At 41.9% G+C, this 15,141-nt stretch overlaps 1 protein-coding gene and 1 long non-coding RNA gene across 2 annotated transcripts in view; one reads left to right on the top strand and one right to left on the bottom strand.

Annotated features, from left to right (window-relative positions):
• NEBL (nebulette) overlaps nt 1-9,120 on the bottom strand; it is a 150,301-nt gene extending 141,181 nt beyond the window's left edge. The window contains exons 1-2 of the mRNA XM_034402519.3: nt 8,756-9,120; nt 6,334-6,428 (exon numbers count right to left, since the gene is read on the bottom strand). Coding sequence (XP_034258410.1) covers nt 6,334-6,428; nt 8,756-8,824 — 164 coding nt within the window. The 5' untranslated portion in view covers nt 8,825-9,120. The remainder of the gene's footprint in view (nt 1-6,333; nt 6,429-8,755) is intronic.
• On the top strand, nt 9,042-14,551 carry LOC117655250 (uncharacterized). Its single transcript, XR_004588606.3, has 2 exons — nt 9,042-9,149; nt 12,726-14,551. It is a non-coding gene; the product is annotated as an uncharacterized LOC117655250 (long non-coding RNA).
• Nucleotides 14,552-15,141: the final 590 nt, after the last annotated feature.

Below are 15,141 nucleotides of genomic sequence, written 5' to 3'. Positions count from 1 at the left end.
CCTCTGCCCCCCTGCCAACACAAACTGCGACCGGTCGGAGAAAAAGGAAGAGAACCACCGCAACACCCCCAACTCTTCCAGCCAGTGCAGCATGATACCATGGTCGATGGTATCAAAAGCCGCTGAGAGATCTAATAGGACCAGAACAGAGGAGCAACCCCTGTCCCGAGCCCTCCAGAGATCATCAACCAACGCGACCAATGCGGTTTCCGTGCTGTGCCCAGACCTGAAACCCATCTGGAACTGATCTAGATAAGATGTTTCCTCCAGGAATTGTGGGAACTGTCGCGCGACCACATTCTCAACAACCTTCACCATGAAGCGAAGGTTGGAGACAGGACGGTAGTTGGCCAATATTGCCGAATCCAGGGACGGCTTCTTGAGGAGAGGCCTCACCACCGCTTCTTTCAAGGCAGCGGGGAAGTGGCACTCACTCAGCGAAGTGTTGATAACACCCTGGAGCCAGCCTCGTGTAACCTCCCAGGAAGCCAGTACCAACCAGGAGGGACCAGTAAACATGTGGCCGCACTAAGTCTCCCCAAAATCCTGTCCACATCATCGGGAGTCACAGCGTCAAACTCCTCCCAGATAACATTCTCAAGACTATTCCTCATCACCCTGCCCTGATCTACCCAGTCAGAGTCCAAATCCCCCCAGATCTGAGCGATTTTGTCATACAGGTATTGTCCAAAATCCTCCGCCCTGCCTTTCAAGGGATCCTCCCGCACTCCCGGATGGAGCAGGGAGCGGGTCACCCTAAATAGGGCAGCCAGACGATTCCCTGATGATGCAATAGAGGCAGAAAAGTAATTAAACTTTGCCGTCTTTATCGCCACTAGGTAGGCCTTAATATGCGACCTTACCAGTGTTCGATCAGATTCAGCAAGACTGGCCCTCCAACCGCTCTCCAGGCGTCTTTTCCGGCGCTTCATTTCCCTCAGCTCCTCAGTGAACCAAGGAGTCGCTCGGGATCGGCACCGGGTCAGAGGCCGCAAAGGCACGACTCGGTCCAAGGCCCCACCAGCCGCCCGATCCCAGGCGGCTACCAGGTCCTCGGCCGAGTCATGTGCTGGATCCTCAGGAAATGGCCCAAGCTCCATCTGGAACCTCTCAGGATCCATCAGGCACCTGGGGCGGATCCATCTAATTGGATCCCCCTCCCTGTGGCGGGGGGCAGCGGTTCGAAGATCCAGGCGAAGGAGTGAGTGGTCTGTCCATGACAAGGGTTCCATGTCTATATCCCCAATAACAAGACCACTCAACCACTGGCCAGAGACAAAAATCAGGTCCACAGTGTGACCTCCCCTGTGAGTAGGGCCATGAACTAACTGGGTCAGGCCGTCATGGAAGCCATGAACTCCCGAGCCACCTCAGACGTTTCACCAACGGATGGCAAGTTGAAATCACTCATGACTAAAAGCCTGGGTGTATCTACTGCCACCGTGGCTATCACGTCGAGTAGCTTAGGTGGGGCTGTTGCCACGTGGCAGGGAGCCAGGTACGTAAGCAACAAGCCCATCTGAACCCCATGACCCCACCTCACAAGGAGGGACTCACATCCGGCTATCTGAGGCACAGTGGTCTCCCTCGGACCCAGATCCTCGTTAATAATAACCGCCACCCCCCCGCCCCTCCCCTGGGCCCTCGGCTGATGGAATGCTCTGAAGCCTGGTGGGCACATTTCGACCAGAGGGACGCCGCCCTCCGGTCCCAACCAGGTCTCCATAATACCCGCCAGGTCCACTCCTCCCTCTTGTATAAGATCGTGAATGAGGGGGGCCTTATTTACCACGGACCTGGCATTGCACAGCATCAGCCGAAGGCTCAGATCCTGAGTATCTAAGCCACCTAGTGTCCGAGCGGAACCTTGGGGACCGGGGCAAGCAATTGCTCTCAGACAGCAAGTGCGAGCCCCCAACACATGATATGGTCCCCTGCTCCCGCCATATCTGCCCCTCCTATTCACCGTGCAGATGGAAAATTCCTCCTCCGGATGGTCCTCCAGCCCCTCCCCAATCCCTCGACCTGGAATATTAAAACCAAGTCCAATAAACAGTATGAAATTCAAGCTACTACCTGAAAATTAATCATTTAGCCTTTGGTTTGGTAAAGAATTGTAAAACTTTTTCAGATGTTGGGTAATATTTTAGTGCCTAAAGATGCATCTGTTGTTATTATGGTTCATCACGCAGCCAGCCAAATTTCAGACTGGATTTGGCATTTTTATCCACCTATTGAGCCTTTCCCAAGAACCTGAGATGTTGATGTTTGCCGCAAGACAGATGTTATATTTGATGGTATTAAAGGTATCATTGCAGAATGTAAGCTGTTCCAAGTAAAGCTGCCTTTTATAACTGATGGTGATTTTGTCAATCACAGCCAGATTGATTTGTCACACAGCCAAATGTCTTCTTTAATCTTTAATCAGAATAGAGTCCTTGGAGGTCTTCTAGTCCAACCCCCTCTTCAAGCAAGAGACCCTATACCATTTCAGACAAGTGGCTGTCCAGTCTTTTCTTAAAAACCTCCAGTAATGAAGCACCTACAATTTCTAAAGGCAAGGTGTTTCTCTGGTTAATTGTCCTCACTGTTAGGAAGTTTCTCCTTAATTCCAGGTTGCTTCTCTCCTTGATTAGTTTCCATCCATTGTTTCTTGTCCTTCCCTCCAGTGCTTTGAAAAATAAGTTGACCCTCCTCTTCTTTGTGGCAGCCCCTTAAATATCAGAATACTCACTCCTAGTCTGTCACTCCTAATCCTTATCTCTAGACTGGCATACCTAATTCCTGCAACTGTTCTTCATATGTTTTTGTCTCTAGGCCCTTAATCATCTTAGTTGCTCTTCTTTTCATTTTTTCCAAAGTCTCAACATCTTTTTTTGTAATGTGACCAAAACTAGATGTAGTATTCCAGGTCTGGTCTTACTAAGATTTTAGAAAGTGGTATTAATACGTCACATGATTTTGATTCTATGCCTCTATTTATACAAGCAAGGATTGCATTAGCTTTTTTGGCTGCTGCCGTACATTGCTGGCTCATGTTTAAATGATCATCCACTAGGACTCCAAGATCCCTCATATAGTTACAGTTTTTGAGCCAGATTTAGAATATTTAGAATGGATTCGGCATTTTTATCCACTTATCCAATCCTTTCCTATGGCCTGGGATAGCTAGATGTGTATGATGGATGGTATTAGAGCAGGGGTGTCATACTTGATTTCATTGAGGGCCACATCAGGGTTGTGTTTGACCTCGGGGTGCCAGGGTAGGCATGGCCAGCTCAACATCACTTGTGTTGGGGCACTTGTGGTGGCCCGAGCGCTCTGCCAACGAAAACAGGCTCCCTGTTTCTGGCTGCAATTGCTTCTTGCAACCCTCTGCTAGTGAAAATGGAGCTTGGGCGGGCTGCATAGAGCCCTCCCAAGCTCTGTTTTTGCTGGCATAGGCCAGTCTTTCACTGTTTCCTGGGCAGTGCCGCAGGCCAGATCTAAGCACCTAGTGGGGCCTTGAGTTTGTCACCTCTGTATTAGAGGTATGATTGCAGAATGTAAGCTATTCCAAGTAAAGGTTTCTTTTGCAATTGACTGATGGTTATTTTTTTAATGTTGATGGTATTCAACTGCTATTCCAGGTGTTTTGGGATTCCATCTAAGTGCCTCTTGGTACTACCTTTGTTTTCTTTTTCTACAGTTATTCTATTTCTAAGTCTTTGTATTTTGTTATCTTCTCCAGTTCTTTCTCTTCTGTTCTGCTGCCTCCAGGTTCTGCTGTCTGCTATCCAGACTTTTTTGTCTTTTTTATCGACAACTGTTAAGTCTGGGGTATTATGTGGCAGGTGCCTGTCTGAATTCTAAACTTTGAAAGAATTTTACTTTCTTCATTCTTCACTTTCTCTATTTTATGGGCCCACCAGTTCTTGCTTGCAGGCAAATGAAATTTCTTGCACGTTTTTTTTTAATTAATTTTATTTTACCAAAGAGTAGGCCAGTTGTAGAAAGGCATTCACTGGTTCCAGAAGTTGTGGGTGCTCCAACACTGGAGGTTTTTAAGAAGAGATTGGACAACCATTTGTCTGAAATGGTGTAGGGTTTCCTGCTTGAGCAAGGTCCCTTCCAACTCTGTTATTTAACATTCATTCCCAACAACTCAGTTGCCTGTTGCCTCAATAGGAGTTCTAGTGTCCTGCTAACATTAAAAGGAAGATTTTTTTAAAAATAAACTATGGAAACCAACCTAATTTTGTTTGACCAACAAGATGAAAAACAAAAGCAGGTAAATAAATTACAAGCAGCAAAAGGCAACTTGCCCTTTTCAGGAATCAAAAGGGAACTCTGTTTTCTGAAAGGCAAACAAACACTATGCATACTAAACTAGATGTATTGGGCACACATCCCAAGTCAAACATTTTAATATTCCATGTGTTCCAAAAGGAGCTTTGGGGAACCACAAGGAATAGATTTAAATGAAAGTGTTCCATTACCAATATGCAAAAATGAATTTTAAAAATATTCAACATCCAATTAAGGAGTCCATTATCAAACTGAAAGCATTTAGGTTATACTGAAGGAAATAAAATGTTCACTGGAAAAATCACAATTTATTCCTGGAGAGTGCTTATTTTTAATCTATGTGGTCAGTATATTAGAATTGCTCCTAACATGATTGCATACGTATTTTGCATTGAATACAGATATATTGCATTGGATATAATTATATTAATTATTTTGGAGTTTAAAGTATCTTAATGATTGGATATTATATACAGTGCCTAAAAATTATTGCAGTTCACACAGTCATAATCCTTATACCATTCTGGACAAATGGTTGTCCAGTCTTTTTTTCTTTTTTTTAATCCAGCAATGTTGAAGCACCCACAACTTCAGGAGATAAACTGTTCCATTGCTTAACAGCTCTTTACTTTCAGATGCTAAGTATTTGAATCTACTCCCTCTTCCCTGAGACACCCTTCTGACATTCCTCAAACAAACTTGAACACTCAGGGAAAAAAGGGAGATATAAATGCATTTATATATACTCTGTGTCTGTGTCTGTGTGTGTGTGTGTGTGTGTGTGTGTGTGTGTATCTATATATGTGTGTGTATATACGTGTGTTTGTATGTTGACTGAAAAGCCAGCAACCCAGGTTCAAGACCCAAACACCACGTGAAGGATGAGTTCCCGTCCTTGCCCTAGCTCCTGCCAAGCTAGCAGTTCAAAAGCATGCAAATGTGAGTAGATAAATAGTTACCACTTTGCTGGGAAGGTAACAGCACTCCGTGACATCATGCTGGCAACATGGCCACAGAAATGTCTCCAGACAGCGCTGGCTCAATGGTCTTGAAATGAACATGGGCACCAGTACTCCCATAGTCAGCACTGACTAGCGGAGTAAGACTCTGCAAGGATTCTACCTTTTTTACCTACCTGAAAGGAAAACTAGTTTTCCCCCAAAAATCTACCTTTAAACAAGATCATCCTGGACATATTAATAATATAGCAATATAGAAAATAGCAAATGATTTTAATTTTCTTTTAATTTCTACATTTATATATATGGTGTATGTATGTATGTATATATATGTGTGTGTGTGTGTGTGTGTGTGTGTGTAGTGTTTATTTCTTTATCAGCAAAATATAAATTGGTGTATATATATAATATATATATACTCAATTAAATATTTCATAAAACATATCTACTAACCTTTTGATACTGTTGGCTCCAAAACCATGAGTGGAAACTCTTCATTGATTAAGAAATTTTATACGACTTCATTCTAACGGGGCCATTAAAACTCTTGAGAATGATCTTGTACAAATTTTTGTACATACTATAGTTAATCCTTCTGACTATATTATATTATATATAATTATATTACATTATTATATTATATATAAGTATTTCTGCTTAAGTGAAAAACAGGCTTTCCTGTACACTAAAAGACTTCATGCTAAAGAACTTCACAGAGATTGAACTAATACTAATTTGAGAAGTTGCCTTTTGATAATATATCTGTCAAAGCCAATATCCATCCTGTCAGTACATGTAAGGCAAAATCTTCGAGTAAAGTTTGACTGCTGGTGACTTCATTAACACATATGTGTAAATCTTGATAACAATATGGAACTGGTTTGCCTTGCCCATTTTGTGGAATATTTTTTTTACTTTTCCACCTAGCCTATAGTCCTGAGATTTCTGATTACATCTCATTCAAGAAGTAATTGGGCTTTACCCTGCTTCTCTTTTTTTCAAGTTCATCCAAATCATCTAGGTTTTGCCACCTGAGCTAAGGAGTATGTATGAGTACATTTCTTTAAGTTAACATTTTAACACTTACGCATTGCAGTAAGGCTTCTTTTCATATCCTTTGTAGTTGTTCATATTTAGAGCCATTTTGCAGACCTCACAATGGAAACATCCCTTGTGCCAGTACTGAAAGAAAATGTGTACGGTTATAAGTGGTATCATTGCCAATATAGTATTTATGCAATGAGTGGAGGAGCTCCTTTTAAGATCTATTAGTTTTCAGGTCTATAACTGAGTAATTTTGGAATCTAGATTTAATAGTCTTACAAAATAGGGCCTTTAAATGTATATGATTTCAAAATGTTGCAAACCACCCTATTACACAATGGATTGCCTGCTCATTCTGCTTGGACGGGGTCCTAGAACTCTTTCCTTGATACTTCTCAGCTACAGAGAATTTACTTCAGCTGCTGATTTACAATTTACAAATGCCACTCATTCTCCTGGAGCATTTTCATTCATGTTACTGTTGACATAGGTAAAGGTAATGTTGTAAAGCATTTTCAAGTATTTGGAGCATTTGTGAACTGAAGTCAACAAAGTCATAATGGACTGAAGTTTTGCTTCTAACAGACAATCAAATCCCGACTAATTGTTTTTTCACTGGCTCCTTCTGTGTTCTTGCTCCAATGTACCCACAGAAAGGAGAAAATGTTTTGTGAGGGCCAGGATTAAATTGACCCAAATACCAGCATTTCCATTTGCTTATTAAAACTTCATGTAGTTTCTTGAAAGTGACCAGAGATATAAAGCCTCTTCCCAAAATAACAGTATGCCTTTAATCTTGTAACTATCAGTTCTTCATGTCTTTAATCTGTCTTCTTAAATATTGTCTACTGACTGAGCATTTTACTACTACATTAGTCAAGCCCAATATGACAGACATCTTACTAAAAAAAATTTAAAAACATCACATTATCAGGCCCTTTACTACATCACATCTTTTTTTTATAGCCTATCCCACATCATTATTATATGGAGTTTAACTTTAAGGGTTATTTTTCTCCCTTACTCCAGAAAACATTGTCCCTGTTATTTGGAGTAACAGAAGGACATGAGATTAAAATACATAATTTCTCAAGGCCCATCCCCAAACAGAAAACATCAACCCCACCCACTTATGTGTGTATTCACAGAAACCCACCCTAATGCCGACCAAAAATCTGTTTATTCCTCCTTGGGGGGGGCGGAGGCATTTTTGTCACAGCCTCAGTATTTGCGGTTTCCTTCAGACAATCGCACTTTTGTGATCCCCAGCGGGCTAGACAGGAATCATTTCGCCGAGAAGGGCAGGCTCGGGAGGTGATATTCTTCTTGCCCCCTCGCGAAGCTTTGCCCACAGAAGCCAGCGGGCGGGCGGGCGGCGTTACGTAACAGCTCCCGCCGAAGAAGCCCCTTCTGCATTGCAGCGCTGGAGGCGAGGAAGCAGTTCGAGTCCCAGATGAGGGACTCACCTTTAGGACTTGGGGAGGTCGAAGGGGGGCAGTCCCACGGCGTTCACATGGAAGAAGGGGGGGAGGCCTTGTCTCCTCACTCCCTCTGAAGCCTATCCAGACGAGCAGGTTTGGGGGATGAGGGGCCTGAAGGAGACCCTTTGGAACCTGACAGGGAAGATCAAGCTCGGTACATTCCTTCGCCTACTCCCGCAGGCAGGGCTAGCAATGCGTCAGCCGCAGGGTGACAAGTTCATTACTGAAGCCAGCGCCACTGCGATACTGGGTGGGGGAGGAGGCGCAGGGGCTGCCCAGGCGACTTGCTCGTCTGCTTGCTCCGCCGCCTTCAGCGCTTCCGCTCATCCCCGATCCCGCCGCAGCCCAGTTCCCAAAAGCAGAGGGAAAAGCCAAGCCCGCGCCGTGCTCTTCAGCACCGGACTTCCTCTCGAGCCTCCTGGCCCGAAAGGCGCACAGGCTTTTCTCTCTATCCATCCGCCCTTCCCGGAACCGCCGCGCAACCAAGAGGCTCAACCACCTCTTCTCTCCCCACCCTCCGGTTCTCTTTGGGGAGCTCGAAACCAACACTTTTGCCCGCGCATAAACTGCACGGCTGACATCGGGGGAAGCGGGGAGGGGGAGGGAGGGGAAGAGATGAAATGGCAGTGGTGGCGGCAGCTGCCATCCAAGACAGGTGACAGGTGTCCGGTAGAAAAGGCTCTTCCCAGCCTCCGCACATAATTGCAAATGACATTCCTTTTAAGTTCAATGTCGCCCACCCCAAAGAATGCTCCCCCGCAAAAAAAAAACGAGGGCCTCTAAAATATCCCAGTTTGGAGTCCTTCTACTTCTGCACACGTAAAATCTGAGACGATGCCGGAGGCAGAGTGAAGGGAACGAAGCCATCCCGAAGCAGTTCCTCGCCCATCCCTCCTCCCGCATGCCCGCTGGGTTCCCTTCCACCTTTCCCGGCCGCCCCTCGCCCCAAGCAGCAGCTGGCCCGGCCACCTGGCGCGCGCGCACCTTATCCAGGCAGTTGACTTTCTCGGTCGGGTAGACGACTTTGCCACAGCGGGCGCATTGAGGGTTCATGGTCAGCCTCCCCGCTAAGCGTCCAGGCGGAAAGAGCCGCCCAGGAGGTCAGGGGCATGCCTTGCCCGCCGCAAGCGAAGGTGACTTGCCGGGGGCAGCCTGCGGACTAAGTGGAAGGTCAGCGGCCGAGAATGCGCGGCTCTTCCAGCTGGCGGCGGCGGTGGCGGCTCAGCAGCATGTGCGAGCGAGTGGGAGGGGAACTTCTGCCTGGAGCCGCCTGCGCCAGCCTCCGCCTCGTGCCTGCGCGCTCGGCTCCGCACTGAAGGGTCGGGCGCCTCCCTTATCCAGGCCTCCAAGTGAGGAGTCATGGGGCCTAACCTGGCAGGTAAGTGGGCGCCAGCAAGAGAAGGTGTGCTTTTTTAAGATAAAGTTTTATTTTTGGGTGGGGGTGGGGACACACAAATACATTGTGAAAGGCATCAAAATGCACAGTAAGCCATTCATTCTTTATAAAAAAAAATACAGTCATTTGTTCGCTCTTCATGGTAGAAGCATGAAAAGTATTGGGATAACTGTTTACAATAGACATAATCATAAGTCAATAGACATAAGCCCCAGAATAAGGTATTGTATAGTATAGAAAGGCAAGGAAACAAATACGTAGTGGTGAAGGGATTGGATTGGCTCAGAGAAATCCGCTTTAAGAGTTCCTTTAGCCATGGGAGTTCATGATGATTTTGGGCAAGTTCTCCCTTAGCTCAACCCAATACAGAGAGCAGTGGCATGAGGAAAAATGGGAGGACTATAAAAGCCATCTTGAGCTGCTGAATGAAAGGTCAGGTATAAATCTACCCAAAAACACAGAAGCATCAGAATGAGCAAATCAGCATATAGTTCAAAATGATTGGGCAAATAAATTGTAAGCTTTAAATTGATGTTCAATCTGCGGAAGAATTGGAAGAAGTAAAGGGCATTAGTTAACCTACAAAAACTAAGGTTTTTTTTCCAAGTAGCCTGCAATTCTACATAAAGAGTATATTCACCTAATTCATGAACATGAGAAACAGCTATTATTTCCAATATCTCTGGCATTCTATTCTGATTGGACTTTACATTCTTTGTTAAGGCACCATTCTGGCTCCTGTGCACCTGATTTTTTCAGCACAGAGACACAGCGAAATGCCCTCGGAGCTTCAGCCCAAGCTTCCTCATGATCTCATTCATTTGGAGCAATATGGACAACCGACATTTATACAATCAATCATTTTCATTTGCAGATCCCAGGACTTCCAGGTCCATATTACCAAAATGTCATCAAATGGCAGTAGCTGAATATCCTAGTAAATTTAAACCGGAAAGCAAATCAGTGCATTAATTTGTTGGATATGCCAAGTGCTGCTTAAATTGCACAAAGTGTTTTAAAATAGATCAAAAATATGCTGGCATATTTTTACGTGATATATTTGCATCTGTGTTCTGCCTCCTGTGATCCCAGTCAGGGAAATGATTGGAGGCTCCAGCTGATAACACTTAAACAGTTTACTTTAACCTTTATGCTATAGGTTTCAGGAACCTATAGCATAAATAGCATGGAATCAAGACAGACCTCACTTTCACTGCTACCCATTGCCATGTAGCTAAGTCCTGGGGTTGTTCACCGAATCTAAGTTTCCCCGATGACTTTGCACGTTGGAATCTGGCTGGGAAAGCTACAAATAATGATCACATGACCCCAGGATGCTGCAATCTTTATAAATGTATGTCATATGCCAAGTACCCAAATTTTGATCGTTTTAGCACATAGATGCTGTGATGGTCATAACTGAGAGAACCAGTTGCAAGTCACTTTTTTCAACATCGTTGAAAAACAATGACAAACAATCATAAACTGAAGACTCTATATGTACTGTAGAGAATTGTGTGTGTTTATATGCAACATGCCCTTTTTGAATACGTTCCTAGTCTTTCTCACCAGATGCTGCTAAGTTAGTATATTGGACTTGGCTGTTGACTTATACCGTACCTCAGTAATATGGGCTGCATGGCGAACACTGTTGTAGTTATTTTTAACTTACTTTTTATTCCCTGAGAATTGATCTGAAATAAATTTATGGCTTGAGGGTTTGCATTGCTTTAAAGATGTCCTCAGACCCAGAAATTCCTGCAGAAGTATAAAAGGTAAAAGACTTTGTCAACTACTGTAGAGATTGCCTCTGCTCTTGGTGACTTCGTGGATGCATCCTTGCAGTTCCCTTAGCAACAGTGTGGAAATTGTGTATCACTGTTTCTTTTCCAGCCAATTTTTTTTTTTACTTCATAGTATCTAATAGCCCTGGGATTAGCTGGTAGTTTTCCAAGTATAGACTTTGCTTAGCTTTCAAGCCTTGATATCATTGGCCAGATGCTGAGATTGTACAGATACAAAGATAAAGATCTCATCAAGTTGAATTTATGTAATGATTTAATGGACATGGATTTTCAAAGTAACAATATGGCCACTGCCATCCTTCTTCCAGGATTTTTTTTAATTATTATTATTTCCTGGTTTATAGTTATGAGATTTTCTGATTCTTGCATATATACAGACTAACTATGTTCAAAGCAACTTAGTGTTTCAAGGACAACCAAAGTTAGCTAGGTGCAAGAGTTTTTTTCTCCAATTCTCCCTCATTTTCCCACACCTCCATTCTTATCCTGCTGGCTACTCCACCATTTTGTGACTATTCAACTAGCATATCTTTTCCTGTGAAACCAAAATCCAGCAAAGAGTTTCACCAATTGACTAAAGTACCTTCTTTGCAGGCAACACATTTTAGATTCCATTGGCATAACAAGTTTTCATCATGTACAGTGATTCCTCAACCAGCAAACCTTAAAGATAAAATTGCTATTTTACACGAGACAGGTGTATTTCCTAATATGAAAGCAGCAACCTTAATTATTAGTATTTGCTATGTGAGAACATTATTGTGAATACCACAGGTCTAAATGCTGCATTAGCGTTAAATCCTATTAGTCCGGCAGAAAGCATAAGGTTGTCCTGTTTAAATCATTTCCCAATTTTCCAAGTCACTGAAGCAATGGAGTTATTGTGTAGTGTGAAGATTAAATTGCCTGCTATATTTCCATTTGTGATAACGAAGAGACTGAATTGGTTGTACATTATTTGCAAACTTCCTATTACATTGTTTCATCTTTTCTTCAAATCACTTGGAGTTATTAAAATGTCTAATGTTTTTAGTGCTGTTGTTGTTTTAATTACCGCAACCACTGAATTGAAATATTTTTGACCTAAGCATATTTATCGGGAAATAAGAGGAACTTCATTGAACTTCTGGGGTTTATTTTTTAGGTACCAAATATTTTTTCACTTGAGCATCATGATATACCATGAAAATAAAATGCTCTTAATTCAGATGTGCTTGCAGACTTTTTCATGTGTACATTTTTATTTGCATTTGTTAATCATAGTGCAGTAATAAATTCAGCCTTACCAGCAAGCACAACTGCTGTTACCAGGGATCAGATGCAATGCTATAACAAATTGCTTGCTATTACTCATATCAATCAGTTGAGGTGAAAACTAAATACAAAATTAGTACTTTCTATTCAGTAACCACAAAAACTATGGGAAAGATAATTTCTCTTTCAAATTGTTCATGTCTGCTTACTACATAATGTCCATATGATGTGATTAATTTGTTATTTTTGCCAAAAAGGACTTTGGTCAAAGAAAGTGTAGAATATAGCCTATTATTTTTCAGTAAGGTATACAGAACACAATCATACTAGTTCATTTATTCTTTATCTCATAATTTAAATTAACTTACACTAGTGATCCAGCCTTTAAAAAAACATTCATTCTGAGCTTACATTAGTAAAGGAAAATATGTATTGTGGTTAGATGGTTAGTTCATCTTGTTTGGTATAATGTGATGTTTTCAATTTTTTTTATCAGCAGATTTGCTTATTCAAAGCATCACTAATTCCTTGAACTATGTACTGAAGATGGATTCCTTTAAAATGCCAATGACAACTATTCATAGGACTATATATTTTGTTGCTTGCAACACTGATTTCTAGAAGTCTCTCACTCTCATTCTCACACACTTATACACAGACACACCTCACATAAAGTTGTTGAGATTGATATCCTAACAAGCCATCTGTCTGAGGGAACAGAAGTAAGTGTCATAAACCAAAGGAAGCAAAAGGACCCAAATGTTAAGTGATAAGGCTGAGCAACAAACAAACAAGCAAGCCATCTCCAAGGCAGCACCATTTGTCCCATAAGCCAAAGACAGATGACTCTGTGGAAAAATGTAGATTGACAAATTGACCATTTCTGAAATACAGCAATACATTATAGCAGCCCTTCAGGAGTCTATGTGACAAGTCACTCGGAACAAGCAACAAAACAGAACAATTACAGAAACTACCAAAAGGCACTCACTGGTCCAGATCATTGTCTCAGCTGAACTAGTAATCTGGATCTTCGGACTATCAAATATCAAGAGCGCTCTTTCTTGCACCCAGTGGCATCTACAAGTATGAGTATGTTGTGGTCAACTTCACTCCATTTCTTTATGTCTGGAAGTGCTGGCAATGCTTTGATCATGGTGGTATGCCTCATTATACTTTGCAGATTTTTTTGTACCCCCACAAACACTCATGCTTTCATCTGCAGATTTCCCTATTGGTCAAGAAACACGACATTTGTATAGCCTTATGACTGAGTTCTTCAACCTGGATGTCAAGCCCCACACATCAGGCAAACTTAAGCAAGAAACACACAGATTTCAGAAAGGCATCTTAAATGTGAAAACATGTGAAAATTGTAAATGTAGTTTCCCAGGCATACTTAAAACAAGCCAATTAAGGAAGAAAATAATTCCTTCCCACAGGCCCCCTGAGCTGAACTGCTTCTATTTACAACCATTGAACTCCTCCAACTGGTTCCCACTCTCACACTGCATTCCTCTGGAAGCAGTCCTGAAGGAGACTTTGGCAATAGTGACCTACACACTTTGATCAGATTGCTAAATAATGATGGTGTGCCATCAAATTGCTATTGACTCTCAGCAATTATATTGACAGATCTTCTTCAGAATGGTATGTGCCCAGCCTGGTCCTTCAGCTCTTCCAACACTGTTGTAATTGAGTCCTCACACTTTGTTGCTGGCCATTCTTGATCCAAAATGTAACATTCCCCTTCTTGGTGGGTAAGAACTACTATTTACATTTTAAAGGCTCTATATTGACTAGCAGTAAACTTTCAGGTACAAATTAAAGCTCTGTGTAGCTTGGTCCTCTTGTACCTGCAGAATCATCAATTTTTAATAGATCATACTTGTACAGTGCACACATCTCAGGTTGGGATGGCAAAGATTCTTCCTGTGTACAAGATTGATGGAAAGAGCAAGAACTTTTTTTTTTTCATCAACCCATGCAACTGTTTCCCACTTTAAGTTCATATTGTTTCATGTCTGTGGGCCTATAAAAAGCCTTAAAAAGTGAACTGTTCAAAATAGCCATTCTTTAAGCTTTGTCATCAATACCCTTGTTACTTCTGTTATATTAGTTTATATTGAGGTTATGAAACCCTTTGACAGTTTTAAGGATTATATATTATATATTTTCTGTGTCATTTTGTTTTTCTGCTATGATGTTATGTTATATACTACTATGGTAGTATGTGGAGTGTAAAGGTGTATAAATAAATAAATAAAACCTCCCAGAACTCCAATAATTTTCCATGCTAATTGAAGTTCTGAGGATTGCAATAGAGTGCACTTGAAGGGCTCCAGAATGGAGAAAGCTTATTTTTAAAAATCTGCTAGAATTAATCACAGATCAGCAAGCACTCAAGTGCTCTAAAAAAAATCATGTTGAAATTTATAATTTGCTTTATTTAAAAATCACTGTAAAAACATAGTTCACCATCACACAGAGAGAAAATGTGAAATAATTCAGGGAAAAGACTTGTTTTAAAGGAAAAATTATATGTAATATTGTTTAGCAATATCAATAGAAACCAGCAGCAGGTATTTGGAGTTTAACCATGGGAGAAAGGCTGTTTAAAGCAATATTATAATGTTTCAACTAATCATTGGCTCACCCTGATTATACAAAACATTTATGTATTTATTTAAATGTACTGGCTCCCAAACTTCAATGGACTCAGACAGAGCCCAAAACTAAACATGACATTAAAAAACACCTAAAAATATAAAATCAACAGACAGCCCAGACTAATAATGAAATCTGCAAAACAAAACGGGCAATTAAACAAATAACAAACATAAACCTCAGGCCTGGGATCAAAGCCAGGTTTTCAAAGCTCTGCTAGTTTCCCTAAGAGAGAGAGAGTGCCGTCT

This window comes from Pantherophis guttatus, chromosome 4, assembly GCF_059756535.1.
Source record: "Pantherophis guttatus breed Tessera chromosome 4, ASM5975653v1, whole genome shotgun sequence".
NCBI lineage: Eukaryota > Metazoa > Chordata > Lepidosauria > Squamata > Colubridae > Pantherophis > Pantherophis guttatus.
The sequence above is the reverse complement of the archived record's forward strand: the minus strand, read 5'-3'. Positions and strand labels throughout refer to the sequence as shown.